Source organism: Glandiceps talaboti, chromosome 20 (genome assembly GCF_964340395.1).
Source record: "Glandiceps talaboti chromosome 20, keGlaTala1.1, whole genome shotgun sequence".
NCBI classification, from domain to species: domain Eukaryota; kingdom Metazoa; phylum Hemichordata; class Enteropneusta; family Spengelidae; genus Glandiceps; species Glandiceps talaboti.
The window spans coordinates 4,003,738-4,030,013 of NC_135568.1; the positions used below are offsets into that span (position 1 = coordinate 4,003,738).

Here is a 26,276-nt window from a genome sequence, read left to right on the forward strand (position 1 = left end):
AGACCGACAGAAGTGTTGTATGCTTTCCCTCTTTTACCAAACTATTCGTAAAATAAGCATACAAAATAATCTATGTTTAAAAATTAAATCGTCTCAAGGATCTTTTTGACAAAAATGGGAATCTACAAGTTAGGAGTAAGATTTTTTGTCCTTGGTTTCCCATCATGCACTTCGCATAACATAGCAACCGTGAGCAATATGGCGGATCTGCCAAACGAAGACTTGTAAATATATCGCAAAAGACGAAATTTAGACTAACGATCGGTGCATAAGGTAAAGTAATGTGTGCAGAATATGAGTGTATTAACAGAATAACTGTAGAACATGACAAATATTCTTTATTATCATAATCGAGTACATCGGAGCTCCCGATTTCTGGTATCACAGCTGCATTCGATTATCGAGTCGTTCGCAACTAACTGTTTTTCGTCTTTCAAGTTTGTTTTGCCAAGTACTGACATTATTGCCCCTGTCATCTTATCAGCTAAATAATTCGTCGTGTAAGTGCTTTCAATATCAGTGTTTTTACTGAATTATTCGAAACACATACTGGTGAATTTAATCAACGAAAAACACTTTGTGCACTGTCAGATGTCCTTCGTATAGATTGTACATAATTGTAACTTGTAGTGCAAATAATGTTATAAATTACTAGTCATCTAGTTTCTTCTAAAACGAATGTACATAATTGATAAGACAACCTAATCCTACAGAAGTCTTAATGTGTACTGAAAGCTCTGTCGGTTTTCACATTTTCACCAACAATCGCTTGACACGTCCAACAACATTTAGCCATCATTCAAAATCAGTGATATGTTCACCCACTTCGAATATTTCATTTGGATGTAAACAAAAACAACCCCAAGCAGTCTATTGAAGGATTTTGTACATGTAATCCTAGTGTGTCATTTTTGTATGCAATACCATGTTTAATAAATCCTTATTAGTTATACAATTTGATATTATTGTATTGTTAGTCCTGCTTACAGATAGTATACTCAATTTCTCACTGATGTACATTGTAGCTCCAGTCACTTGGGATCCATGGGAGCTAATATTCTATTCAAGGATGATCATGATACAAAATAATGGTGTTATTAGGTATTTAAAAATATTCAAAAATGTGTCACTGATATCTGCTCCAAAAAATGATATCTTGAGAGTATTTTTTGAATATTTATAAATACCTAACAATGCCATTGCGATAAACCCTGAATAGGATATTAGCGCACAAGTGTCTGTTCAGCTTAGAGTCTGAGATGCAACAGTCTCGTTGGAATATGATTATACTTTGTCTACACACAGTACTAGAAAAAACACTAGCTAGATTGGCATAACAAAATTACTATAAATGTTGCTTTGAAAACTTACATGTATATGTCTCATGCATTGTATTTCAGTATTAGATGTTGTACAATTAATAGACATATTATTGTATTGATTTAATTTCACAGATTTTCATAATGCCAGCTGCCGTGGCAAACAACCGTACTTCCCTTCAGCGTATGAATTGCTATGGAATTGAAGTCGTTGATGGAGTCACATGGAAAGGATGGGAACCTGGAGCAGAATACACTAAAAATATCATCCTGAAAAATGTGAACGTGAAGACCAAAAAGATTAAGTACAAGTAAGTTCTAATACATTTCTACTAATTCATGGCATACTGTTGTATACTGACTTAATATTTATGCGCTAATAAAATCATAATAAAGTGAATTTATAATGCATCTGTTCTCCAAAGAGCTCTAGTCACCATTCACAAGCTCTGTTTGGTACAACCATGCAGAAACCAATAAGAGCCTGCATATTCTACACTAAGATGGCATGATCACAATTCCTTGCTACATTTTGTATTAATGAAATAATCCATTTAAACATACTGTATCTACACACAGACATATGCCCTACATGTATGGTTTGACATCTGCATTTGGTGTTTGCATGATGGCACTTCAGTTCATTTCTGAAAATTCATTTAAAGACACGAGACTGTATTCATTCAGTCTTGCTATCTTCAAGTGTAGCAGCATGTGCATTTTCTTATTGGTTTCAGCATAATTGTATCAATCAGATCTGCTGACAGGTAACTTAAAATGTAATTGTTCAATAATTCATGTCACAAACTAATTAATACATGTCTATGTTTCCTTAACAGCTCTCCAAGATCAAGATTCTTTTCTACACTCTACCCACAACCTATAGTCTTGAGTGCAGGAACCAGTTACACATTACCAGTCACATTTAGACCTTTAGAGAAAAACATATATGAAGACTTTATTGAATTTGAAACTACTGTAAGTTTTATATTTTCTTCAAATTTATCAGTACTTTATTTTTCTTATTTTAATTAAGAAATATTTTTTTTTACCCATGTCAGTTGTAAAGATCAAATAGTTGTATTTTGTTGACATAGTGGCAGATTGTTTCATGGCAGGGCTCAAAATTGACAGTAGTCCCATGTCCACAGACTACTAATTCTTGTCATGGGACTACCATAATTTGCAGCTGGTAGCCCACTGACCCTACCACTGATTATGTGATGATTTAAAACTGAAAGGATGGAAGCTTTATGGGCATGAAATTATTTTAATAAGTTCAGATATTTCCAATAGAGGAACTCTGTTTTCAATTGAGTATCCTTGGGATACCGCTTTCTGAAAGTGGTACCAAAGAAAAAAGTTTATTTCAAGCCCTGTATGGGAATGACTAGAAGTTTACCGTAATAAATTTATGTTGAATATACAGACTGATAAGAGTAGCAAAAACATTCACTGTTTTTCAGTTTGTATATAGGTGAGATGCAGGTTAGACTGACAGATCAGCCGTTTTGGGCACGGTCTAATCTCCCTTTCCCCAAACGACATCATTATAGTCTAGTTACAGGCATACATGATATATAGCAGCATTGGAATATGAAATACTAATTCCTTACTCTGACATAAAATTTTATCTCTGTATTATTTCAAAATGTGCAAATGTGAATTTTGAGTCACGTTATCAAAATGGTATCTCGTTATTGTATTGCAGTGAGGTTAATGTGATTGATACTTGTTTTATTTCAGGAAGGACCTTTTAAAGTACCCATTCGTGCAGTGCTGCCAAAACATGAATTAGCAGTTCCAGATCATTTGCAGTTTGGTATGTGTGCAGCACAGGATAGTGTGGAAGTTACATTTGATATCCACAATGTTAGGTAAGGTTTGGATTAGTTTGGAATGTGTACTGCATGAGATAGGACTCTTTTGCTAACCCTGACTATTCCATTATACAAATGTATTTGAAAAATGGATGGTATTGAAAATAAAGCCATGTAAATAAGGGATGAGAATATAAAATCTGTTATTCAAACTATTTGATTATTACCCAGATTATATAAGATTTTTTTTTTTGAATATGTAATACAAATATGAACAATGGCCATGGAAACAGACTAACATGAAAGCCTGGTTGGCTAATCAAGTGGTTCACAGCTGCTCAGTAGAGTAATTAAAAACTGGATACACACAGATGAGAAGGACGAAATCAAATGATAAAGGATTAAAATGTCTAAAATGCAAGTTGAAAAGTCATAGTAGAGTTTGCTAGCATTCTGCAAAATTTCATATTCAAAGTCTATGTAGTTCAGATTCTCAGGCTCAATTTTTTTTAATGTTTGTATTCACAGCGAGTTAACCACACCATTTGAATGGAAGATCAGAGAACCTTTTACAGTTGTACCACCAGAAGGAACATTGGATCCAAGGTCATCTTGTCGGATAACAGCAACTTTCCGACCAAAAGCAGCATTAGTGTATGAAACTACAGCTGTTGTCAGATATGGCAATGATCTCAACTGTTACAGAACTGTCAAGTTAGAGGGAATCGGTAAGTTCACTGAAGTCAGCCATTCTTGTAAATATTCTTCACAGATTTAAAGGCCCACGATTCAGTCCCAGGTACTCAGATTAGTGAATCCTATCAGTGGAGCAACAAGGATTACACATGATCAAGAAAATTTTCTCCGGTATGATGATGTACCATCACAACACCTCGTTTTCTCACATTTTTATATAACCTGTTATCCAAATTTAATAATTTCTGTTTACCTTTCTTTGTTATCTTGCAGGCAAATATCCTCACCTGCTTGTATCAGCAGGTGGTAAAAGTTCTAAAATATTAGACAACCTGAATGCTGAAGCTGTGGTACATTTTGGTCCCATTCCTATCAGTCATAGAGTTGAAAAATATATTGAACTGCACAACTTATCACCTGTAAGTATACCACATTGGGGGGGGGGGGGGGGGATTATATTGTCATGTGTTCACTTATATGTGTATGTACAGTATTCAGAAAGTGTAATACAAGACCTGATACAATGTTCCAGCAGGAACTTTCCCTAGCATCATGGTAAATTTGCATATGAATGTGATTTGTTGTTATGCAAATGAACTTCTTTTGTTTTCATATATCTCAAGCCTACTACTGTTTATCATGTTTAACTGGCCCCGGGAAGAACACTGATTGATATTGTAATACAGAGCTATCGACTTGCCGAATTTTCTTTGGGAAATGAAATCTTTGATTGGGATGATTTGCAATATGAACCTTTCAGACAGATATCTAATGGTTTGTAATGTTGTTTTTACAGGTCAATGCCCCCTTCACTGTAGAGCACCCTACTGCTACCACCAGGATGGACACTGTGTTCACCTGTCCACAGAAAACTGGAGTAGTTCCACCACAAAGTCTTGTCAAAATTCCTGTAAGTTGATTATATGTTTTCGACAAGCCTGAAACTCATGCTCACTGTGATGGAGATATGTTACTTCAGTAGAACTAAAAAGTATGGATTCCAGGCTAGAATTGACTAATCCATACAATATACTCGACTTTTATCAATTGATGGAGACATTTTGTATGTTTTTTAAGAGACAGTAATCACTTGCAGTAAAGTAGGTTTTGATTTCTTACCGTAACAACTTATATTGTTCTGTCATTTCTCTACCTTCAGGTGATCTTCAACCCACAGATTGTTGGTGAAAGAAGCATTGACTACATCAATGTACAAGCCATTGGTCATATCAGTAAAACAGTGGTCAAACTGGTTGGTAACTGCAAAGGTAATTGTCTGCACATCATGACTTGGATTCAATCATAACATTTATAATTATTATCAAAGTTTTGTAACTCATACAGGTTATACAGTTGATAGATTTATTCAGGGTTTCAAAGAAGTCTTAGGATCAAAACTTCATCTTTGATGAAATTTGCAATAAAGTTGTTTTGAATGTCTGTGTTAGCTGTATGTACCTATGTATCATTTAGAAACCTATGTGCCATCATTTGGATAATATAATGTAAGAAGCACCCAGCTAAAAGTGTCACATGTACAGTACAGTTTTGACTTTGTTAAACTTATGAATATTGGCACAAATACACAAAGCTGTAAAAACAATTTACCAACAAGTTTAGGAACATAATAGTTCAAAACATTATCAACATTTTATTTGTAAAATGACATTATTTCTATTTTGTAAATTTCAGGTCCTTGTGTTACTTTGAGTCATACAGTCGTCAACTTTGCAAGAATTGATGTGGGAGAGAATCAAACACGAACAATGTCCATTACTAATGAATCTGATGTGGAGGCTACATATCAGGTGAGATGTTGTCTCTTATTTATGATCAATTCACAATACTGAGATGTGATTTGCATACAAGTATACCATCGTGTTATTGTACCGCAGTGCAAATACCACTAATACACATGTGCAAGTAATCATTTGTACATTATTTTATGTCTAAAACTTAGTTCATTTGTTTCATTCTAGTTCATCATTGACTGTGATGAGAGTGTCTTCAAGTTTGAGAAGTTGGCTGGATTACTGAAACCAAAAGAAAGTAACACTATAATAATGCATTTCCTGCCTAGTCAACCAATCAACTATTACAGAAGAATTACTTGTCTTGTCCAAAACCAGGTAAGTACGATATTATAGCACCATTGTAGACCAGTAGACTGGTTGTACCCTAGGTGATATTTATGGGTAAGCTAGGGAGTTATGAGTAGGGATGGGAATATGGTTTGACCCCCTAACATAAACCTAATTTGTATCTTTGACATAAGTGGCCACTTTTTTTTTACACAAGCCCTATTTTGTACTGTACCGATACTAGTAATTGTCAAACTCAAAGTTCATATATTTGTAAATTTGTGAGAGTATCCCAATAGAAGAAATGAGAATGTTGTGTATGTGCAACTTCTAAAGACAGTTCTAACAGTAATACTGTTCTAGTTATTTTCTTGCTGAAAATTTTATTTTCTTGCAGAAAATTTTGTATAAAATCTAATTGCTGGATATGCAAGTAAGGTTTCTGAAATTACAGCAATGTATATATTGCATTGACATACATTTGTACATAAAACGGTCAGAATGTTATTACACTCTTAGTTACAGAATGTATTATCATGTTAGTTCAATGGTTGGTGATTTCTTGTCTCCACTACAGGATCCATTATTTGTTGATTTGATTGGTACATGCCATGCTGAACAGGTGAAACCAGGTGTTCTACAACCTAAACATCTTCTAAACTACAGAGTTCATGTGTCTAGAGGATTCTCTCTCTTTCCACCAGAGGTAATGATTTCTCTATCTGCAAATACTTTTTGGATGGGCTATGATTTTGACTTTATTTTGTCCATTAATTTGATTTAATTTCATTTTATGTGAAAATGACAAGACAAGAGAAATATTGGTGCAACACAATTTGAAACTATATGTATGACAAAATGACTTTATCTAAAAAAAAATTATTTTTAACAATATCCAAAACCTGCTTTCTCCATTTTAAAGGGCATTTCACATATTAAATTTCATTTTGGGCAACCATTGTAGACTTTAAAACATGAAACGTTTTGAGATCAGTTTAACGCCATTAAATTAAGACTGTGTTTTACGTACACTGACATAAAATTCATGGCAACTACTGGTAAATGAACTATTGAAGGAAGGCAAGCTATGATTAGACCCTGATCAGTTTATACATATATTTTCACTGAATTTTACTTTCATTTCTAGCAACTTAACGAACTGTTGAAGGAAAGCAAGCTGCAAGTAGACCCTTAGACCCTGATCAGTTAATACATATATTTTCACTGTATTTTACTTTCATTTGTAGCAACTAAATGAACTGTTGAAGGAAGGCAAGCTGCAAGTAGACCCTTAGGCCCTGATCAGTTAATACAATGTGTTTTCACTGTATTTTTACTTTCATTTGTAGCAACTAAATGAACTGTTGAAGGAAGGCAAGCTATGATTAGGCCCTGATCAGTTTATACATATATTTTCACTGTATTTTACTTTCATTTGTAGCAACTAAATGAACTGTTGAAGGAAGGCAAGCTATGATTAGGCCCTGATCAGTTTATACATGTGTTTTCACTGTATTTTACTTTCATTTGTAGCAACTAAATGAACTATTGAAGGAAGGCAAGCTATGATTAGGCCCTGATCAGTTTATACATGTGTTTTCACTGTATTTTACTTTCATTTGTAGCAACTAAATGAACTATTGAAGGAAGGCAAGCTATGATTAGGCCCTGATCAGTTTATACATGTGTTTTCACTGTATTTTACTTTCATTTGTAGCAACTAAATGAACTGTTGAAGGAAGGCAAGCTATGATTAGGCCCTGATCAGTTTATACATGTGTTTTCACTGTATTTTACTTTCATCTGTAGCAACTAAATGAACTGTTGAAGGAAGGCAAGCTACAATTAGATCCAGAAGGACGACTTATGATGCAACAGGCAGAGTCTGTAGAGGAATACCTACAGGCACCAGAACCTATACCAGCTATGCATGAATTCTTTGATGATGGACACTACTCTGATAAACCTGTAAGTAGGAGTATACTTCAATTTTACAGTACTTGGTTTCCATGACAACACTCAAGATTTGTTCCCATATGATGTATGTACACTAGAAGGCTGATACATGTTGTTGCCTCTCAGGCCTACATTTTAGTATTATGCATGTACTATTGGTGTACATTTCGTCTAAATTTCCTGTGATATAACATTCAATATTCCTTCTTCTTAACCATTAATCATTTATCCTGGTCTGCTTTTGTCCTTATTTCTCTGATATCCCAATAAAATACATTATAGGTGTATGCACTTCTTCAAAACACAGAACTGCTTTAATGTATTTCAAAATTTTGTTTTAGAATAAACAGATAAATGAATATTATTTCAATTAGCCATGCAGACATTTTCACTTGATTTATTTGCAAATTAGACATGATTCCATGATGCATTCCTAGTTAATAATTGAATTGAGTATTTTATTTTCATTTCCAACATCCACCCCACCATGTGACTTTGGATACAAAGAGTATTAACAATTAAATTGTATATTTTATTTCCAGCATACAACACCTCATGTGACTCTGGATACAAACAGTATTGATTTTGGTCAGTGTATGAATCTCCGTCTGATAGAGCCACAGACTGTCAACGTTACCAACCATACTAAGGGTAAAATTACCATTAACTGGATGACAAGTACCAGCAATACTTTCTTTGTTACTCCAGCTACATGTGATATTCCACCCCTGAAGACATTCTCATTTCAAGTCACCTTTAAGCCGGTAAGAAAAAATCCTAATACTCATATGATTTGTCTTATTGTATGATGTCATCACTCTGTGTGTGATAATTTACAAAGATTATAATGCACAAGCAATTATGATGTCATCACTCTGTGTGTGATAATTTACAAAGGTTATAATGCACAAGCAGTTATGATGTCATCACTCCGTGTGTGATAATTTACAAAGGTTATAATGCACAAGCAGTTATGATGTCATCACTCCGTGTGTGATAATTTACAAAGGTTATAATGCACAAGCAGTTATGATGTCATCACTCTGTGTGTGATAATTTACAAAGGTTATAATGCACAAGCAGTTATGATGTCATCACTCTGTGTGTGATAATTTACAAAGGTTATAATGCACAAGCAGTTATGATGTCATCACTCTGTGTGTGATAATTTACAAAGGTTATAATGCACAAGCAGTTATGATGTCATCACTCTGTGTGTGATAATTTACAAAGGTTATAATGCACAAGCAGTTATGATGTCATCACTCTGTGTGTGATAATTTACAATGTCTATAATGCACAGGTAGTTCAAAGTTTAAGCATTTAGCTTTCAATCTGTCTTGGTTGACGATCCTCATCAGAATGACAAATGTCATAGTTACTGCTGACCACTAGGTGGCGGTATGATCAGCCGATTGTAGGTGTTAGTTCACACTGTGCGATGTTAACACATAGTATATATTGTACACTTCAGCAACTTTCACACTTTCAATGATGTCATCACATGTAGCCTATCTGTCAGCAGACTATTGACACTCATTTAACAACCTTATTATTTCCATGTACATTTTCTCACAATTACCTTTCTCACTATTTATTTCAGAATGTTCCCAATCAATTCTTTGGAGCTGAACTGGAATGCTATGCCTCGTATAAAGTAAGTTGTTGTTGTTGTTGTTGTTGTTGTTGTTGTTGTTGATTATGGTCACCATGATGTTGTGATTTTCTTTTCGTCATTGTTGAACAAAACTAAAGCACACAATGCAGGCTTATAACTTTAAACCAATAGGACAGGACAGGGACAAAAAAATTTCATAACGTAATTAAATCTAAATGGGAAACACTGTACATTGTAAAGAACAGCTTTCATGTCATGTTGTGTTTTTCAGAGTATGAGAGAGATCACCGACTGTGTTAACTTTTCATATTACACGTGTTTTTTTACAGAGTATGAGAGATTACAGACTGGTTCAAGATGAAACTTTCTGTCCACCTTGGTGTTTGACCTTGAATACCATAGGTCATACTTTCCAACCTGGCAATGAAACATTCCTTCCTAGATTTAACTTTGATTCACAAAAACTGGTAAGTTTGTCAATAATAGCATACCTGTATACATGTCATGTTGATTGTACATTGATTAGTAGTTATATAAGACATACTATCTCTAAATTTGTTGTAAGTAATGTAAATGGTATAATAGAAACTGTATTACAGAATAGTTATTCAAGTTGGAATCTATTCAAATATGAAAACTGAAGGACAGTATGTAATAGAAAAAAAACCCAAGTGTGTGTGTGTGTGTGTGTGTGTGTGTGTGTGTGTGTGTGTGTGTGTGTGTGTATGTATGTATGTATGTATGTATGTATGTATGTATGTATGTATGTATGTATGCATGTATGCATGTATGTATGTATGTATGTATGTATGTATGTATGTATGCATGTGTGTATACATTATACAGTATACATATATACACACAAACACACACACTTGCTTTTTTTCTTTTTCCTTTTTAATTTGACTGACTGACTGACTGACTGACCGACTGATCCATCATTTAAAAGTTATTTTGATGAGAAACAAAACAATAAACAAGTTCACCCTTGTCTTAGTTTGCATATAGCTTGATTTCCATAGTAGTATCATATACAGGAACGGCAAAAAAATGTAATTACTGCCTTGATTTTCACAGGTTTTACCAGCCATAGACAATGAGAAAATCTTTATCTTAGCTTCCCTACAGCTTGATTTTCATAGTAGTATCATATACAGGTACTAATTATTACCTTTATTTCTACAGGTTCTACCAGCTATAGACACTAAAGAAACAGTGTTTAGAACTCTGTTATTATCTAACTCTGGTACAACACCAATACACTATGCCTTTGAATCAGATCCTACAGGGTAAGTTTATATGCTACGTTGTAGAAATTCATCCCTGAGTATACACTACATGGCTAAAATTGATGGACAAATTTTGTCTATAGTCCCATGCACCCAAATGGAATTCCTTGTGTAACAAAGTTTGTCCATTGGTCTTTGTATGAGAAGAATTCCTCGTATGACAAAGTTTGTCTATTGGTCTCTGTATATGAGTAGAATTCCTTGTATAACAAAGTTTATCTATTGGTCTCTGTATATGAGTAGACTTCATCGTATAACAAAGTTTATCTGTTGGTCATTGTATATGAGTGGAATTCATCATATAACAAAGTTTGCATGTCTTTGTATACACTGGAAATGCATCCTGTGTTTTCTTGAAAGAAGGAATAGAATTCATACGGTGAAAGATCTTAAGTCTATGAGTATTCCATGATAGTAACATGGGAATGGTCATCCAATTTCCCATGGAATTGTCAGACTTGTTGTAGGGGCAACAAAGAAAACGATCCCTTCTTGTAACACAATGATATATTTCATTTGTATAGAGAAGGTATTGAAATTAGTATATGTACCATAATTGATATATTTTGTTCATAGGAGTGCAACGTCTTAGTTTGTTTTCATTTTCTACTTGAGAGTTTAACTGCAATCTTGTTTTGTTTTGTACCTAAAGGACATACAGTATCAAACCAAACAAAGGTCTGTTGAAGGATAAGAATCAATTATTTGTGATCAAGATGGCACCTAAGACAGCTAAGATGCACAGTAACTTACTCAAAGTCAAGTTGAATGATGCCGAGAAACACATACATGAAGTCATGTTGTTAGGATCAGCTGAAAGTCCTGATGTGTTACTTGAAAATGAGGTTTGTGAGATTTTAGTTTTGACACAAGATAATTATTAAGTCTGTATAAACATTGCAAACTATTGAAATAGTACACATAGTTAATTTTCCAAAAGTGAAACTAATGCTTTCATCTACATCTGTGGATTTGTTTACCTGTCTGATTTTGTGGGTTGGTCACATGACTCACGACTATAATCATGTGACATAATGGAATCCCACGTATGTGAGAGTTGAAAGTGATGTTTAGTTACTAAAATCTATTTTCTGCAGGGCTGTATATACTTCAAACCAACATGTATTGGTACCAGCAGTCAGAGACCATACAAGATGAAAAACATCTCCAGAACACCCCTTAAGTTTGAATGGAAGATTCCACCAGAGGAGAGGCAGTATTTGTCAGTTGAACCAGCATCTGGCAGTGTACTTCCAAATGAAACACTGGTAAGGCATGTCATAATTTTGATTGATGTTATCAGTGGCCTAGCAGTTAAACCACTGGTGTCATACCACATACTGTCATTAAGCTTCAAGTCTGGGTTTAAGTTTCATTAAATTTGCAACACTGTAAGCAAAAAGAGTGTTATTCAGTTTGACTCTACTTAACATCGCAGATTTTCTGTGGACACTCTGGTTTCCTTCCTCATTAACACTGAACATTCATCCTGTTATTGGGCCATGTCTGTTGGATTGTTGGAGAATTGAAAAACAAAATTCTAAATGTGCAATCATGGAGAGATGAATTACTTTGTGTTTGTCATGATAAATTTTATATGCCTCACATTTATGCTAACAGGAATAAAGTTAGCAACATTTACCACCCAATCTGTCTAACAAAGGAAGAAGATTTAAAGAAATCATTGCATATTTTGTGTCTCTAACTTTATCTGGGTTGGTTGTCTACAAATATAAATTCTGTGTTATACTGTGATCAGTTTTAAGTTTGTAATAATTGTTTTTTTAATTTGAATATTTTTCTTTGTAGTCACAAGTATGGACTTTTGTTCCACAAGAACATAAGAAGTATGTATTGAAACCATACGTGATGGTATGTGCTGATAGAACCGATATTGATCAACACTCTGCTAAAACCAAGACATTTACTGTTAGAGCTGTAGGTGAAGGGTCATCAGGAGACATTAGGGTAAGTCAAGGTCAAGGTCATGTCAAGGTCCCCAAAGTCAATGTCAATAGCCTTATTAACATATCCACTAAATCGTACATTAGGGTAAAAAACAAAACAAATTCAAATGTGGTTTGAAAACTTGTAAATGAACATATAGCCTTGTTCACACTTCCACTAAATATGCTGACATTAGGTATGAACCAAACATGGGTTCAAGTTTACAGTGTAAATAAACTAATAACCTTGTTCACACTTCCAGTAATAAGCATATGGCAGGTAAATCTGAGGTATGAACCAATGATAGATTCAATACTATGTACCTTGTTCCCACTTCCATTAAGATCTTGTCAGCCAATGGTAGTTTCAAGTGTGGGTAAGTGTACACATGAACAGGTCCGTAAAACGGTTTGAAACCATCTGGACTCAATGTACCTTTCTACCCAGTTAGCTTCAGAAACAGTCCTGATATGACTGTGTATACCTCTTGAGTTGTACCATCATATATGTTGATATCCTTTCTTACCCTAGGGTGGCCATCCTAAACATATGTAGGGCTTCTAGCATCATAATTGGTTTGTGTGTTGTTGTATTTTCAGGCGGAGGAAATCAAGTTAAACTTTTCCAATGTTCTGGTCGGAAGTTCAGCATCAAAGGAGATCATAGTTTACAACGATAATGACTGTAATCTACATTACCAGTTGGCAATTGAACAAAACATACAGGGACCTTATCCAGAGCATGAAACGTTACGTGATCCAATAGGTATGTATAGTATACAGGGACCTTATCCAGTGCATGGAACACTATGTGATCCAATATGTATGTACCAGTATCGTGTATAATGGTAATGGCTGTAACCAGCATTACCAGTTGGCAAAGGAGCAGAGTATATACGTCACTATCCTATAGAGCACCTTTAACCATTAAACGGAGAATACCTTCACTATTTTGAACAATTTTTTCGAAGTCAAATGATAGCACTATAGTATATGAATCAGATTTTAAAAAGTGACTTTTGTTTATATTTTGTAAATTTCAGCTCTTGAACTTGATCGGATGGAAGGTGTGTTACCAGCTAGGTCAAGAACAGTGATCATGGGTACAGTAAGACCATGCCGTAGAGTCAACTATACATTCAGTATTACGTATGAGTTGAAAACACCACAAGGTAGTCAAGTAAATGAATGTGTACAGCTGTGTGAAATGACAGCTGTAGGTGTCTATCCAAGTCTTGCTGTCACTGATGCTAGATGCTATGGTAGTGCCAGTGGTGTTAGTAAAGCCAGGCTATGGAGTCTGTTCTCCTTAGACAAGTAAGAAATTACTCCTATACTTTCCATCCCATACTGATTTTATCAATGTGAGGACTCTTGCTCTGATAAAATGGTTATTTCTGAAATGTCAGCTTTTTATTGAATTCTGTGGACTGTGGACTGTGGACCCACTGTTTTACCATGTTTTAAAGAAATTACTCATTGTAGTATTGTGCTACAAAAGTGTTCACAAGTACCTTTGCTTTTCACACCTGTGGCTTTCTTCCACTGAAATGAATCTCTGTGAATATACATATCATATGATAATGTTTAGGAAAATTTCTGATAGCTGTTTTCTTAATCAGTGGAAACAAAATCTAGGCAGAAATGAATGTACTAGTTACAAGTAAAGCAAATTCTGTAGCAACATATTTTGTAAAGGACAAATTTATTATGGATGTTAAAATTAAATAAAAGCCCTATCATACTAATGTTTATCAATTTGTTCATGTTGAAAAATGCTTGAAGGGTTCATTTGCTTTCATTACATTGAACTGAATTACTGCATATCCAGTGGTCATTGATAGTGTACATTGGCTTAAGTGGCCCTGTATTTATATTATGAAGTATACTACCTAGATCATTAATTATTTGTGAACACTCTGTGGGGCCTCAACAAGTATGACAGCAAATAGGAATAGGGGAAAACTTAGAACAAATATTACGAAAGATATAGTCCAAGTTATAAACTACAGGGGGTTGTAACTTAGTGTTTTATCTTACAGTTTGAATGTGTGTCTTGATGCTGATCCATCCTCTGAGGAGTTAATGTACTCAGTGATCACCAGACATAGTACAAGGCGACGTCCCCCTGTCTACACTAGAGCTATCTTGGATTTTAACTTTGGAGCAGCACCAGTCAATTCTGAGGAATGCGTTGTACATCTGATGATTGAGAATACCGGAGCAGTGTCCACGGAATGGGCTTTCCTTTTCCCTACTGATTTACAACTGGAATTGGAATACTGGGCAGAGACTGGAGAATTTGATGAAGATGAGCTCCATGAGGTAATGACCGTAATAATTTATATTGAAATATTGTGGTGTTAAATCAGTTCTGGAACATTCATAAATCTGTCTGAATGTTACAATAAAACATGGAACTGTTCGTGGCACTATCAAATATCTAATATTTACAACTTTCAAGAATGCAAAATGAATTTTATTTGAGGTATTGTAGGCTAGCTGTACTTGGAATTCAGTTTTGACTGGTGAAGGAGCTATAGTAATGAAGTCCATCTGTGTGTGTGTGTGTGTGTGTGTGTGTGTGTGTGTGTGTGTGTGTGTGTGTGTGTGTGTGCGTGCGTGCGTGCGTGCGTGCGTGTGTGTGCATGTATTCCTTTGTGTGTTTATGTGTAGCCATATCTCTAAATAGTGCATGTAAATTACTTCAACAAAGACAAATACAAAATGTACCATAGATTAGTACAATGTTCCATACATTTGTATGACCCTATCAAAGTCAACTAAATGATGGCCATATTTGTGCTACACATGTATGTGGACCCTATCCTGAAATGACATTATGTTTATGCCATCATATACTGTGTACTGCTGCCCATAGGCATACTAGTTTATATACAGACTGTTTTATATTTTGGGACTATAACATTAACAATGCCCAAGAAAATTCTCCAGATATAGTTTTAATTATATTTTTATTTTATTTTTCAGATGCGAGTTATGGACAACAAATTGTTTAGTGTAGAACCAAACCAAGGTACCCTTGATCCTGGTCAATGTCAAACCATCACATTCACCTACAGACATGACTTCCCAGGCACTGACAGATTACCAGTACTCTTCAAATTGATGAGAGGAAGAGAAATACTGGTAAGTCTGTGTATTTGTTTGTAATCTTATTAATCAGGTAGAACCTTCTTGAAAGCCTGATATTTTAATATATCATTTCAAAGTTAGTAGAAAGAGAGGCAGATGGACAGACAGACAGACAGACAGGGAGAGATAAGCTGTAACGCGAAGAAAGACAGTTAGACAGACAGACAGACAGACAGACAGACAGTGTTTTTAAGCAACGTGCCTTCACATCCCAGAGGACCTAGGATTTATCTAAGCATTTTGATGCAGTACAGAGTTTTGATTTATTCATAACATTTAGTATTAGTTTTTATTGATTACTGTAATCTAATTTATTTGACCTTTTTCTTTTGTTTCAGTTGAATTTCATTGGTGTCACAGTTGAACCAGACAAAAAATATGTACACTTCCCAAGCAATAAACACATGTTTTACCCGGTGCCCATTGGAGCTGTTGCCAACCCAAAACAAGTATATGAATTGTACAATGGTGGAGCTGTTCCTGTACAGTATGAATTAGATCTCACAGCACTGGAATATATCAGACAGGTCAGTAGTATGAGTTAGATCTCACAGCACTGGAATATATCAGACAGGTCAGTAGTACGAGTTAGAAATCTCAGCACTGTAGTACATTAGACAGGTCAGTAGTATGAGTTAGCTCTCACAGCACTGTAGTATATCAGACAGGTCAGTAGTATGAGTTAGATCTCACAGCACTGTAGTATATCAAACAGGACAGCATGAGTTAGATCTTACAGCACTGTAGCATATGAGACAGGACAGTATGAGTTAGATCTTACAGCACTGTAGTGTATCAAACAGGTCAGTATGAGTTAGATCTCACAGCACTGTAGCATATGAGACATGTCAGTAATATGAGTTAGATGTCACAACACTGTAGTATATCAAACAGGTCAGTATGAGTTACATCTCACAGCACTGGAATATATCAGACAGGTCAGTAGTATGAGTTAGATCTCACAGCACTGTAGTATATCAAACAGGTCAGTATGAGTTAGATCTCACAGCACTGGAATATATCAGACAGGTCAGTAGTATGAGTTAGATCTCACAACAGTGTAGTATATTACAGATCTCACAGCACTTTAGTATATCAAGCCGGTCAGTTATATGAGGTACAGATCTCACAGCACTGTAGTATATCAAACAGGTCAGTATGAGTTAGATCTCACAGCACTGTAGTACATTAGACAGGTCAGAATTATGTATATCTTGTAAATTTGACTGTAATTTCTGGATCATGGAATCATATAATTTAATTTCATTTGGTTTTTATCCACAGGAAAATTTCAACCACAAAGTATTTGAGTGTTTGAATCCCAGGGGAGAAATCTTACCAGGTAGAACAGCCTTTGTGGAATGGATCTTCTCCCCTCTGGAAGCTAAAACTTACATGGTAAGTTCTTATTTACATATATATTTGTGTTGTCAATATTAAATTTCAATACATTTGATGTTCAAATTGAATATTAGGATGTAAACTGATTGTAATTACTGTAGAGTGGGCCAACACATACACACTAAAGTTATGGTGCCTTGTCAAGTGAAATGTGAGACTTGCTGCTTATTCCAAGACTGTTTTCCATATTTTTACCCATTATGTAGATATCTTGATTCACATGGATCGAGTACAACAGTACATGCTTAGGCACTGAGTCCAAAAGTGTTGGCTCACCAAATTTGATCGCTCTGTTTGTATTTGTACACTAATCTAGGGAGTCCATAAATAGTCACTTGATTACACTGTTGTGTTGCCAACTTGAAAAACACATATACAAGCTTGGCTATTTTGTTAGAATTCTCACCAGGCAGTTAGAATCACTCTAACTTTAAGGCCTTGTAACTTTTATTGACAATAATGTATGTCTTTCTAAGTTGTCCATTATTTCTTAGCTACTTTTACTAATACTATTGTTATTATCATTAGGTTGATGTTCCTATCCATATTATCAATGGTGATACAGCATTGATTACATTTACTGGTGTTGGTTACGACAAGAGAATCATGGGAGATACAATGCCATTGACAGACCAGCATGATTTATCTGGTGTACCAGCTGTACAGAGTGTACCAGTACCAGGACAGGTTAGTTTAATGTACATCTTACATCTAGCACTGTTTTTGTCTCTGTCTGTCTGTCTGTCTGTCTGTCTGTCTGTCTGTATGTCTGTCTGTCTGTGTCTGTGTCTGTCTATCTGTTTGTCTGTATGTATGTATGTATGTCTGTTTGTATGTATCTCTATTTGTCTGTCAGTTTGTTTGTCTGTCTGTATGTGTTTGTTTGATGGTGACTCCATGGCAAAACTAGCATTAGCCATCAAGGTCCTACACTAGAGGGTGCCCTTCTAATGTTTTGAACAGGAAAAGAGGCTCATTATTGACAGAAATATACAATGTATCTTCTAGTTGTAATTGTATATCATACATATAATCAAAGTTTTATCTTTCTGATATTTATACCTTTCTGTGTTTTATTTTCAGTTGGTGTATTTATCCCAGGAGAGAGTATCATTTTGTAATGTACCTCTGTTTAGTTTATCTCGTCGTCCAATCTACATTACAAATAGGTCAACATCCCACGTAGTATCCTATGAATGGTACGTCACCTCAGAAGCTGACAGCCAGGTAAGGACACCCCTATTTCTGTAAATGGTTTATCCCATACTTGTTGAAACTTGGTGATAAGCTTGCCTTATTTGTAGTATAGGGGTTGGCAGTTTAAATTATATGTTAGATTGCTATGGTAGGTAGTTTATCATACCGCAACTCAGTAGTAATCTTGTACACAAAACAACAGCATACAATGCCTAAGTGATTTCCCTATAGGCTTCTGCCAGTTAACATGCAAAGTATAGTCTAAGGATATGTGTATTTAGTATAGTACATGTACCCATACTTGTGTTTGCAGCACTACCACTTGAGGGCGCTGTCCTTCAGCAGTAGTATAGTGATGATGTTATTACAAAAGTGTGTGTATATCACTAGATGGTTACTGATTGCAATGTGTGTCTATCTTTGATAGGTGGTAGATATACAACCAGTGAGTGGAGTACTGCAACCATTGGAAAGTACACTGTGTAAAGTGACATTTATTTCAATTGGGGAACCATCATTTTATGATCTGGATGTTGTATGCGAGGTAAGTTTTATTACAAAGTGTAGATATGTCCTTATTTATATTAATTAATCATACCATTAGCAAGCCAAGTTGAGTGCATTGAACAGAAAATATGGGATTTATACCCTGGTTGTTCCATGTCATAATGCCCGTCTTCACCATTCATTCAATGGTGTCCAATTTTTCATACATTATGATGCAGAGGTATAATTATACCATTCCCCAATATTTCTCTTCATTCAGCTGGAAAATACTAATGACCTAGGGGGTTTTGTCATTATTTGTCTCAGACTCAAAGTGGCAAGGCCCCTTAGGTCACTTGTATTTTCCTTGGCTGAATGACAACAAATATTGGGAAATAATACCTAAATAAACATCAAAACAGAAATGTCTGATGTTATATATATATCTTATAGATGACCACACACTTTGCAATATACTGTCTTTATTTGTTACCATGGTTATTTATGTATTCCTCCATTCCCCAATCCCGTACTTCATTCTAGGTAACAGATGAAACTGAAATGGCATCCTATAGGAGAGAAATGGCAGCATGGGAAAAGGAGAGAGATAGACAGAAATATGAATTCACCATTACTGAGAAAGATCTGGAGAAAAGAGAGGTAATGACGAAATGATTGGTACTACAAAATACTTGTTTTGTATATTGTTTGTTGATACCATACACAGATAACATTTTACTATATAATGCACAGCCAAGTTCATATGTTCAAATTCACTATTTATACCCCGGTTATTCCACCTCACTGTACATCATGACAGCATGTCTATGACTGACTCAGTGGTTTGGCAGTGCTTGAAATAACAGTTAGACTCAGACTTTCTGAATCATCGCTATTTTTCCCATTTTTCTCTTACTTTATAAGCGTATGCTGGTCTGACTATGTTATGCTTCAATGTGTTTCTCCATACAGCCAGACAAAACTTGTAGCGTTAGGGTTTTGTCACTACTCTTCAGCAACTTATAGAGACAAGACCCCTTATGCTCTTTGTAATTTTCTCAGCTTAACTAAAGAAGCATACTGTGGAATACTATCCAGGGATGAACAATTCATTTTGTGAACTGGTGGTCCCCGGACCAGTGCCTTAAAAAATCCAGTGGTCCTGCTGAAAGAATTAGTGGTCCCAAGTCCCGCTAATGTGAAACATTAAATCTTGCCTACATGTACATGTATGAATCTGTATATTGAGACGACTTTTTAACATAGTTATTAACAGTAAGGTACTGGTCCGACGGACCAGATAAGGTAAAATTTGTGTGGTCCGCCCCCAAAAAATCGCTAGTCCCGGACCCAGGACCAGTGGATTTGTTCATCCCTGTGTATCTACCCGGTAGTTATCTGATTGTAATTACTACTTGCCTAGTACTGAGTTTAAATACATGATTTTGTTGATGTGTTACAGAGAAGAGTCAGATCCTGCAAGAAGCTATCAAGACAAGGAACAGATTCAACAGAGAGGTCATCATCAGACTCAGATCTCAAGAGATACCAAACACTTCCACCAATCAAACCACAGAAAACTGAGAAAGACATCGATGAACAGAGAGAGAGGGAGAGAAAGACAGACACTGGTACACCATTGTGGAATAAACCGCAGCCACCAGAAACCTTCTTATTACATCTGGGAATCACTGCCAGAACTCATACTATTGCTGAATTCCAGAGTAATTTCCCTAATGAAGTACAGAACTACTTCATAGATAGGTCAGTTTTCAGTCTTTAATATGTTGTTTCATTTGTGTGTTCACAGCTACAAACTGATGATACAATGGCAAATCATCTATCAATTAATTAACACAGACACAACTAAAACTATCATTGTGATATGTTGGTATCAGCCGTCAACAGACGTTGAATGATCAATGTATTACACTCTCAGTAGGATGGTATCTCTGATAGCAAGTTTTCCTCAAGTGGTCACACATTCAACCTGATTCAGTGTTTACACTATTTACACTCAGAGTTGGGTGGCATCTCTGAGAGCAAGTTTTCCTCAAGTGGTCACACATTCCACCTCATTCAGTGTTTACACTATTTACACACACAGTAGGATGGTATCTCTGAGAGCAAGTTTTCCTCAAGTGGTCACACATTCCACCTCATTCAGTGTTTACACTATTTACACACACAGTAGGATGGTATCTCTGATAGTGAGTTTTCCTCAAGTGGTCACACATTCCACCTCATTCAGTGTTTACACTATTTACACACACAGTAGGATGGTATCTCTGATAGTGAGTTTTCCTCAAGTGGTCACACATTCCACCTCATTCAGTGTTTACACTATTTACACACACAGTAGGGTGGTATCTCTGATAGCAAATATTTCTCAAGTGGTGACATATTAAACATTGTGTTTTAACTATCTTGACTCCAGGGTGATTACAAAGGCATTACTATCACCCACTTGTGTAATCTACCACATACAACAACTTACAATAGTTTAGTTTCTGTGTGTCTTAGTTTGCCGATAGTTCATTTTCAACACTAGTCACAACAACCAATCAACCTGATAAGGGTATACAATGATTTATAGGTGACAGATTCTTTGACATCATGAATTTTTCTTTCATCAAATTTCATAATGTTTTTATAATATTTTGTGCGATAATATTTTATTTTGCAGATCAATGAGTGAAAAGCAAGGACCTAGTGTACGGGGAGCCGCACCTGAAATGTTAGTAGGACCATGTAGTCCTGAAGAAAGAGAAATTATTTCATTCATCATGGGTAACATTATCAGGTATGTAACAAACTAGAGATGGTGTTTTATACAGTCATGTAAGAATTCAGTGTAGGATTCAAATTTGGCTGAAAAAAACAAAAACGGTTGTTTGACAGAGCAGTAGAAACAGTTGGTTCAAGGTAGAAGAATCCTATGTAATCCTTATGGCTCTACTAATACTGATACAAGAACCTGAGATTGAATCGTGGGCCTTTAAAGGCCCAGTTCACATTAGGATTAAAATGGAGGAATGAAAAACAGTTGTTTGGCAGAGCTACAGAAAAAGTTGGTTCGGAACAAAAGTATGATTGTATGTAATCATTGTGTCACCACTGATAAGATAATGATGCTGCAAGAACCTGGGACTGAATCATGGGACTTTAACAAAGACCTTTTCTTCGGTAACAGTTGTGTCAAGAGTTACAACTTACAGTACTGGTAGTACAATATGACTAGTCATAGTCAGAATATAACTTTAAAAAAAAAAAAACAGTTTACAACTACAACTTTCAGGGAAACTAACTTCAAAGTTTAGTTTCATTTTTGTATAATTGTCTCATATTATAGCAGAACTAAAAAAAAAGTTGTAAAATGCATCAAAGAGATGAAATGTCTTTGTGGTATGATGCCTTCCATAGAACTATATAGAATATGTCATTTCATGTGTGTCACATCAAGATCGTAATGCACAGAATACTACACATTTTGTTTGTTAATTTCTTTGAAGTGAAATAGGTACGTACATGTATGATTAACCTTAGTTTTGTTTGACACATTCACAGAGGATTACTAGATGATCATGATTTCCATGAAGCTTTGAGAGATATACACAGAGAACCAGTACCATACTTCTGTCAGTTTAGTGATAGACCAATGCGTACTACCTCTATTCTACAAATAGGGGAGGGAGATGTGGTTGATATGGAGGAGGGAGAAGGGATGATTAAGTCACCTACAGGTCAAGTAGTTTCAGCCTCACCTAAGATGGCTACACAAGAAGTGGTAGTAGAAGAAAGAGCACTATCTGTAGAGGTATGTGTATAGACATGAAATAGTATTACGCTGAGTGTCTGTGCGTGTCTGTGTCTGTGAGCCTGTCTGTGTATCTGTCTGTCTACATGTATGTCTGCCTGTCTTTGTCTCTGTATCTGTGTCCATGTCTATACATGTGTCTGCTGTGTGTGTGTGTGTGTGTGTATTCATGGTCTTTGACTAAGCATCTATGTGTTTCTGTCTAGCTGTCTGTCACATGTGCTGGGTTTTCTGTTCATGTATAGCTGCTGTGTGTGTGTGTGTGTGTGTGTGTGTGTGTGTGTGTGTGTGTGTGTGTGTGTGTGTGTGTGTGTGTGTGTGTGTGTGTGTGTGTGTGTTTGTGGGTGTGGGTGTGTGAGATAAAATTTTGATTTAGTACCCACCAGTCAATGTAAACTTGTCTCATGAAACTTAGTATTTTTTCATCTTTCAGTCGGGGAAAAAGAGTATTTCCAAGCAGTCCAGTCTGGGAGGTAGTATGACTGGGTCTAGAGCATCTGGCAAGTCTGTCAGTATTGTAGAAAAACCCATCAGTCCACCAGCACAACCACCTGTTGCCATGGCTACTGAAGAGGCTGCTGCTGAGGAATACCATGATGAAACATTGGAGGAGACTGATCTTCCAATAGCCAGGTCACCTGATGAAGAAGAGCCAATCACAGAGCAGAGTGAAGAATTGATGGCTTCCAGGGCAGCAGAGACAGAAGTACAATATCAACAAAGTTTGCAAGCTGAGAAACATTTGATGGATAGGCAAATGTTGAAAAGGTAAAAACAACAGATGTTACGACTTCACTTTCTAGTCATAATAATAGGTATTGTGACAGCATTCTGTGCAAAAGTGTTTAGAAAAATTTCATATGCATAATCAGAGACGTACTGGCAATATGTTTATTTACAGCAGAAAACAAAAATTGTTCTTGAAAAAGAATGTGTGATCAAAACTGAATCGTGTAAATTCACTTTCACCTTTGGAAATTATTATATGATCTACATTAGTCTGTAAAGTGGTTGTTGTATTGTGTATTTTGTTTATCATTGTTAAGATTTTGTCTAGAGGTTAGAGGTCGGGGGAAGAGAGATTATTGTAGAGCCTTAGCCATTATAAACTGCTTTCAGTAAGTTGTTCTTTATGAAATATTAAATTGTCGCAATTGAGGTATGAAGATTACTGTTAGTCAATATGCCGGGGTCAACAGAGGTTGATTTCTTGGTAACATCTGTAGTGCAAAATAACAATACTAGAAAGATGAAGCATAAAGAATTATAAAATGCTCATTGTATTACCATTTCAGATTTAGCTCATAAAGTGATAAAGTATTTATTTCATTGTTTGGTTGTCATGTCACATCTGTCATGTAGGAACAATGCATGAAATATAAATCAGATCGGTATTTTTATCAACTCATCATATTTCAATTCCAGGTTACCGGAATTTGGCTGTTTCCTTGAAGCTATTGTGGAAAATGCCATCCATAATGTTATCTTGGAGGCTAGTACTGGAGAAGTGAACTTGACAGCTAGGCCTAGAATGGTGGCCTTACCACCCAAACCAGCAACACCAACTCCAGTGCCCTCTATCAACGACAAAGATCCAAGGGCTCCAAGTTTCCGCATCAGTGCCGCAAGTTCACCAGCTTCAGCAAGAACCAAGACAGAAATGGAATCTGTGAGAACAGAGTCACACCGAGCTGATAGTGTAGGATCTAAAGCATCACATAGTCGGGCATCAAGAGTCACCATATCAAAATGAAAGAAAGATCATTACTTTTATGCATCTAATCGATAAAACAAAATTTTCTCTTTTTAGGAAGAGCGCATAACATTGTGATTAAAGAATGTGACTTATTTGATGTCCAAGATCCGTCCAGACAAAAAACAAAACCGAAAGCAGAAACGTTTCTTGTGAATGTCTACACATACAACATTAGCATGGAACCCTTTTTTTGTAATGTTTTATACAATTTGTAAATAAACTATTTTTGTGGAATTATTAAATGTTTTGTAATGAAGGCATAATGTATTTATGCATAGTGTTATCAAATATGAACGGGAAACAAATCTGGAAAAAAACTTAGTGAGCTAAAAAAAAATCCACTTGTTTAGATTTGTAAGTGTGTTTCATTTGTTTAACATCATCCTGTATTTACTGTATATATTTATGCAATACGTCTGAGTGAAAATATGGAGAGTAAATAATGCATGTATAAATAAGATGTTATGATTTATATCCAGACATTTAACAATTTGAACTGGTCAGACATGACTTTGACCTTGTATACTAAGCCTGTATTGATAGTCTGTAGTAGTCATGCTAACAAATCTTTCTGAAAACTTGGGCCGAAACATTTTTGAAATAATTCTTTCAAAAAAAAATTGGAGCAAACATTGAAACAGTTCTGAATGTATCAAAAGTAATCTGGTGGCAAAACTGATGAAGCCAAAAGTTCAGAATGGAGAATCTGCAGCTCCCTTCATTTGAATATAAAAAGTGACATCATTTTTGTTTTGACCAATCAACTTCTATGTTGTATATTCATATGAATACATTAAGAATTTGACCAATCACATCGTAGGTGATTTTACATATCTAAAACCAAGGACTGCACATTTGATATACAGGCTTAAAAGTGAGTTCAAGTTCAACTGGCTACAAAGTTTGTTTTCTGTCAGAAGAGGATAACATTAGTGTAAAAAGGAATAACAAATATTGTTTTTTCAAAATATCAACGTACGACTGACTTTGTAACTGTATACATACTCCCATTTAGTCAGACACAGTTCAAAATATTTTGTAACATTTTTCTTGATGTTGTATATGAACACTTTCAAGATACCTTTATTCCGCATTGTATTTGAGGTGTGTGCCATTTCAAATAAAATGTCAATGAGATATTTGCCTGTCTCTGTCTGTCTGTCTGTCTGTCTGTCTGTCTGTCTGTCTGTCCGTCCTTCTGTCCATTTCTTTATCTTTCTGTCGCCCATCTGTATTTTCAATCCAATGTGTACCTCTAGCTACTTTACTAAAGGTATAAATTCACATGGGTTTCCTTGACAACGAGCACCATCGTCTGACAAAAACCAATGACCCCAGGATTTTGCAGTCTGTTCTTTTTCAAACGTACCTACCAAGAAATTCTGTTGAATGACGATAGGCTTTTTTGTAGAAAGTTTGCGAACGTTTTCGTCTTTGTACCACATACCACTATAAAACTGGTCTTCCGGAAGCCATTGCAATTTCACTGGTTCTGTATGAATCAACAAATTCAACAGTCTCATATCACTGTTATGGTTTCCTTTATCTTGCCTATATTTATCCATATGACCAGCAAAACTTTCGTAAAGTAATTTCCACATCCGTTTTGTTTGTACGGTTGCATTGAGAAACAAAAATCCTCCCATAGCTTTCCGTTCATCTTCAACCCGCCATGGGAAATTGTTAGCTGATATTAAATCCATGTCTGAATAATTTTTAAAAACAGATGTTGGATTTT

The 26,276-nt window shown here is 35.5% G+C and overlaps 1 protein-coding gene across 1 annotated transcript; it reads left to right on the forward strand.

Moving 5' to 3' along the window:
• Positions 1 to 181: 181 nt before the first annotated feature.
• Positions 182 to 25,675, forward strand: LOC144450432 (cilia- and flagella-associated protein 65-like). Its single transcript, XM_078141031.1, has 34 exons — positions 182 to 273; positions 1,455 to 1,630; positions 2,159 to 2,297; positions 3,066 to 3,196; positions 3,668 to 3,867; positions 4,109 to 4,254; positions 4,632 to 4,745; positions 4,995 to 5,103; positions 5,528 to 5,643; positions 5,815 to 5,964; positions 6,494 to 6,622; positions 7,726 to 7,884; positions 8,415 to 8,636; positions 9,476 to 9,529; positions 9,820 to 9,957; positions 10,676 to 10,779; positions 11,432 to 11,624; positions 11,877 to 12,047; positions 12,589 to 12,747; positions 13,326 to 13,491; positions 13,769 to 14,042; positions 14,768 to 15,050; positions 15,717 to 15,875; positions 16,220 to 16,408; positions 17,166 to 17,279; positions 17,811 to 17,969; positions 18,366 to 18,509; positions 18,907 to 19,023; positions 19,509 to 19,625; positions 20,428 to 20,729; positions 21,652 to 21,768; positions 22,533 to 22,782; positions 23,216 to 23,550; positions 24,208 to 25,675. Exons 2-34 carry the CDS (start codon positions 1,464 to 1,466, stop codon positions 24,533 to 24,535), a joined length of 5,655 nt encoding a protein of 1,884 aa, XP_077997157.1. The 5' UTR covers positions 182 to 273; positions 1,455 to 1,463; the 3' UTR covers positions 24,536 to 25,675.
• Positions 25,676 to 26,276: the final 601 nt, after the last annotated feature.

Bases quoted from the DNA above. Each gene is read 5' to 3' on its own strand.
- LOC144450432 (XM_078141031.1), top strand. From the start codon at position 1,464: ATGCCAGCTGCCGTGGCAAACAACCGTACTTCCCTTCAGCGTATGAAT. The intron at 3,197-3,667 runs GTAAGGTTTGGA...TTGTATTCACAG, and splicing joins TTTGATATCCACAATGTTAG to CGAGTTAACCACACCATTTG. The intron at 19,626-20,427 runs GTAATGACGAAA...GATGTGTTACAG, and splicing joins AAGATCTGGAGAAAAGAGAG to AGAAGAGTCAGATCCTGCAA.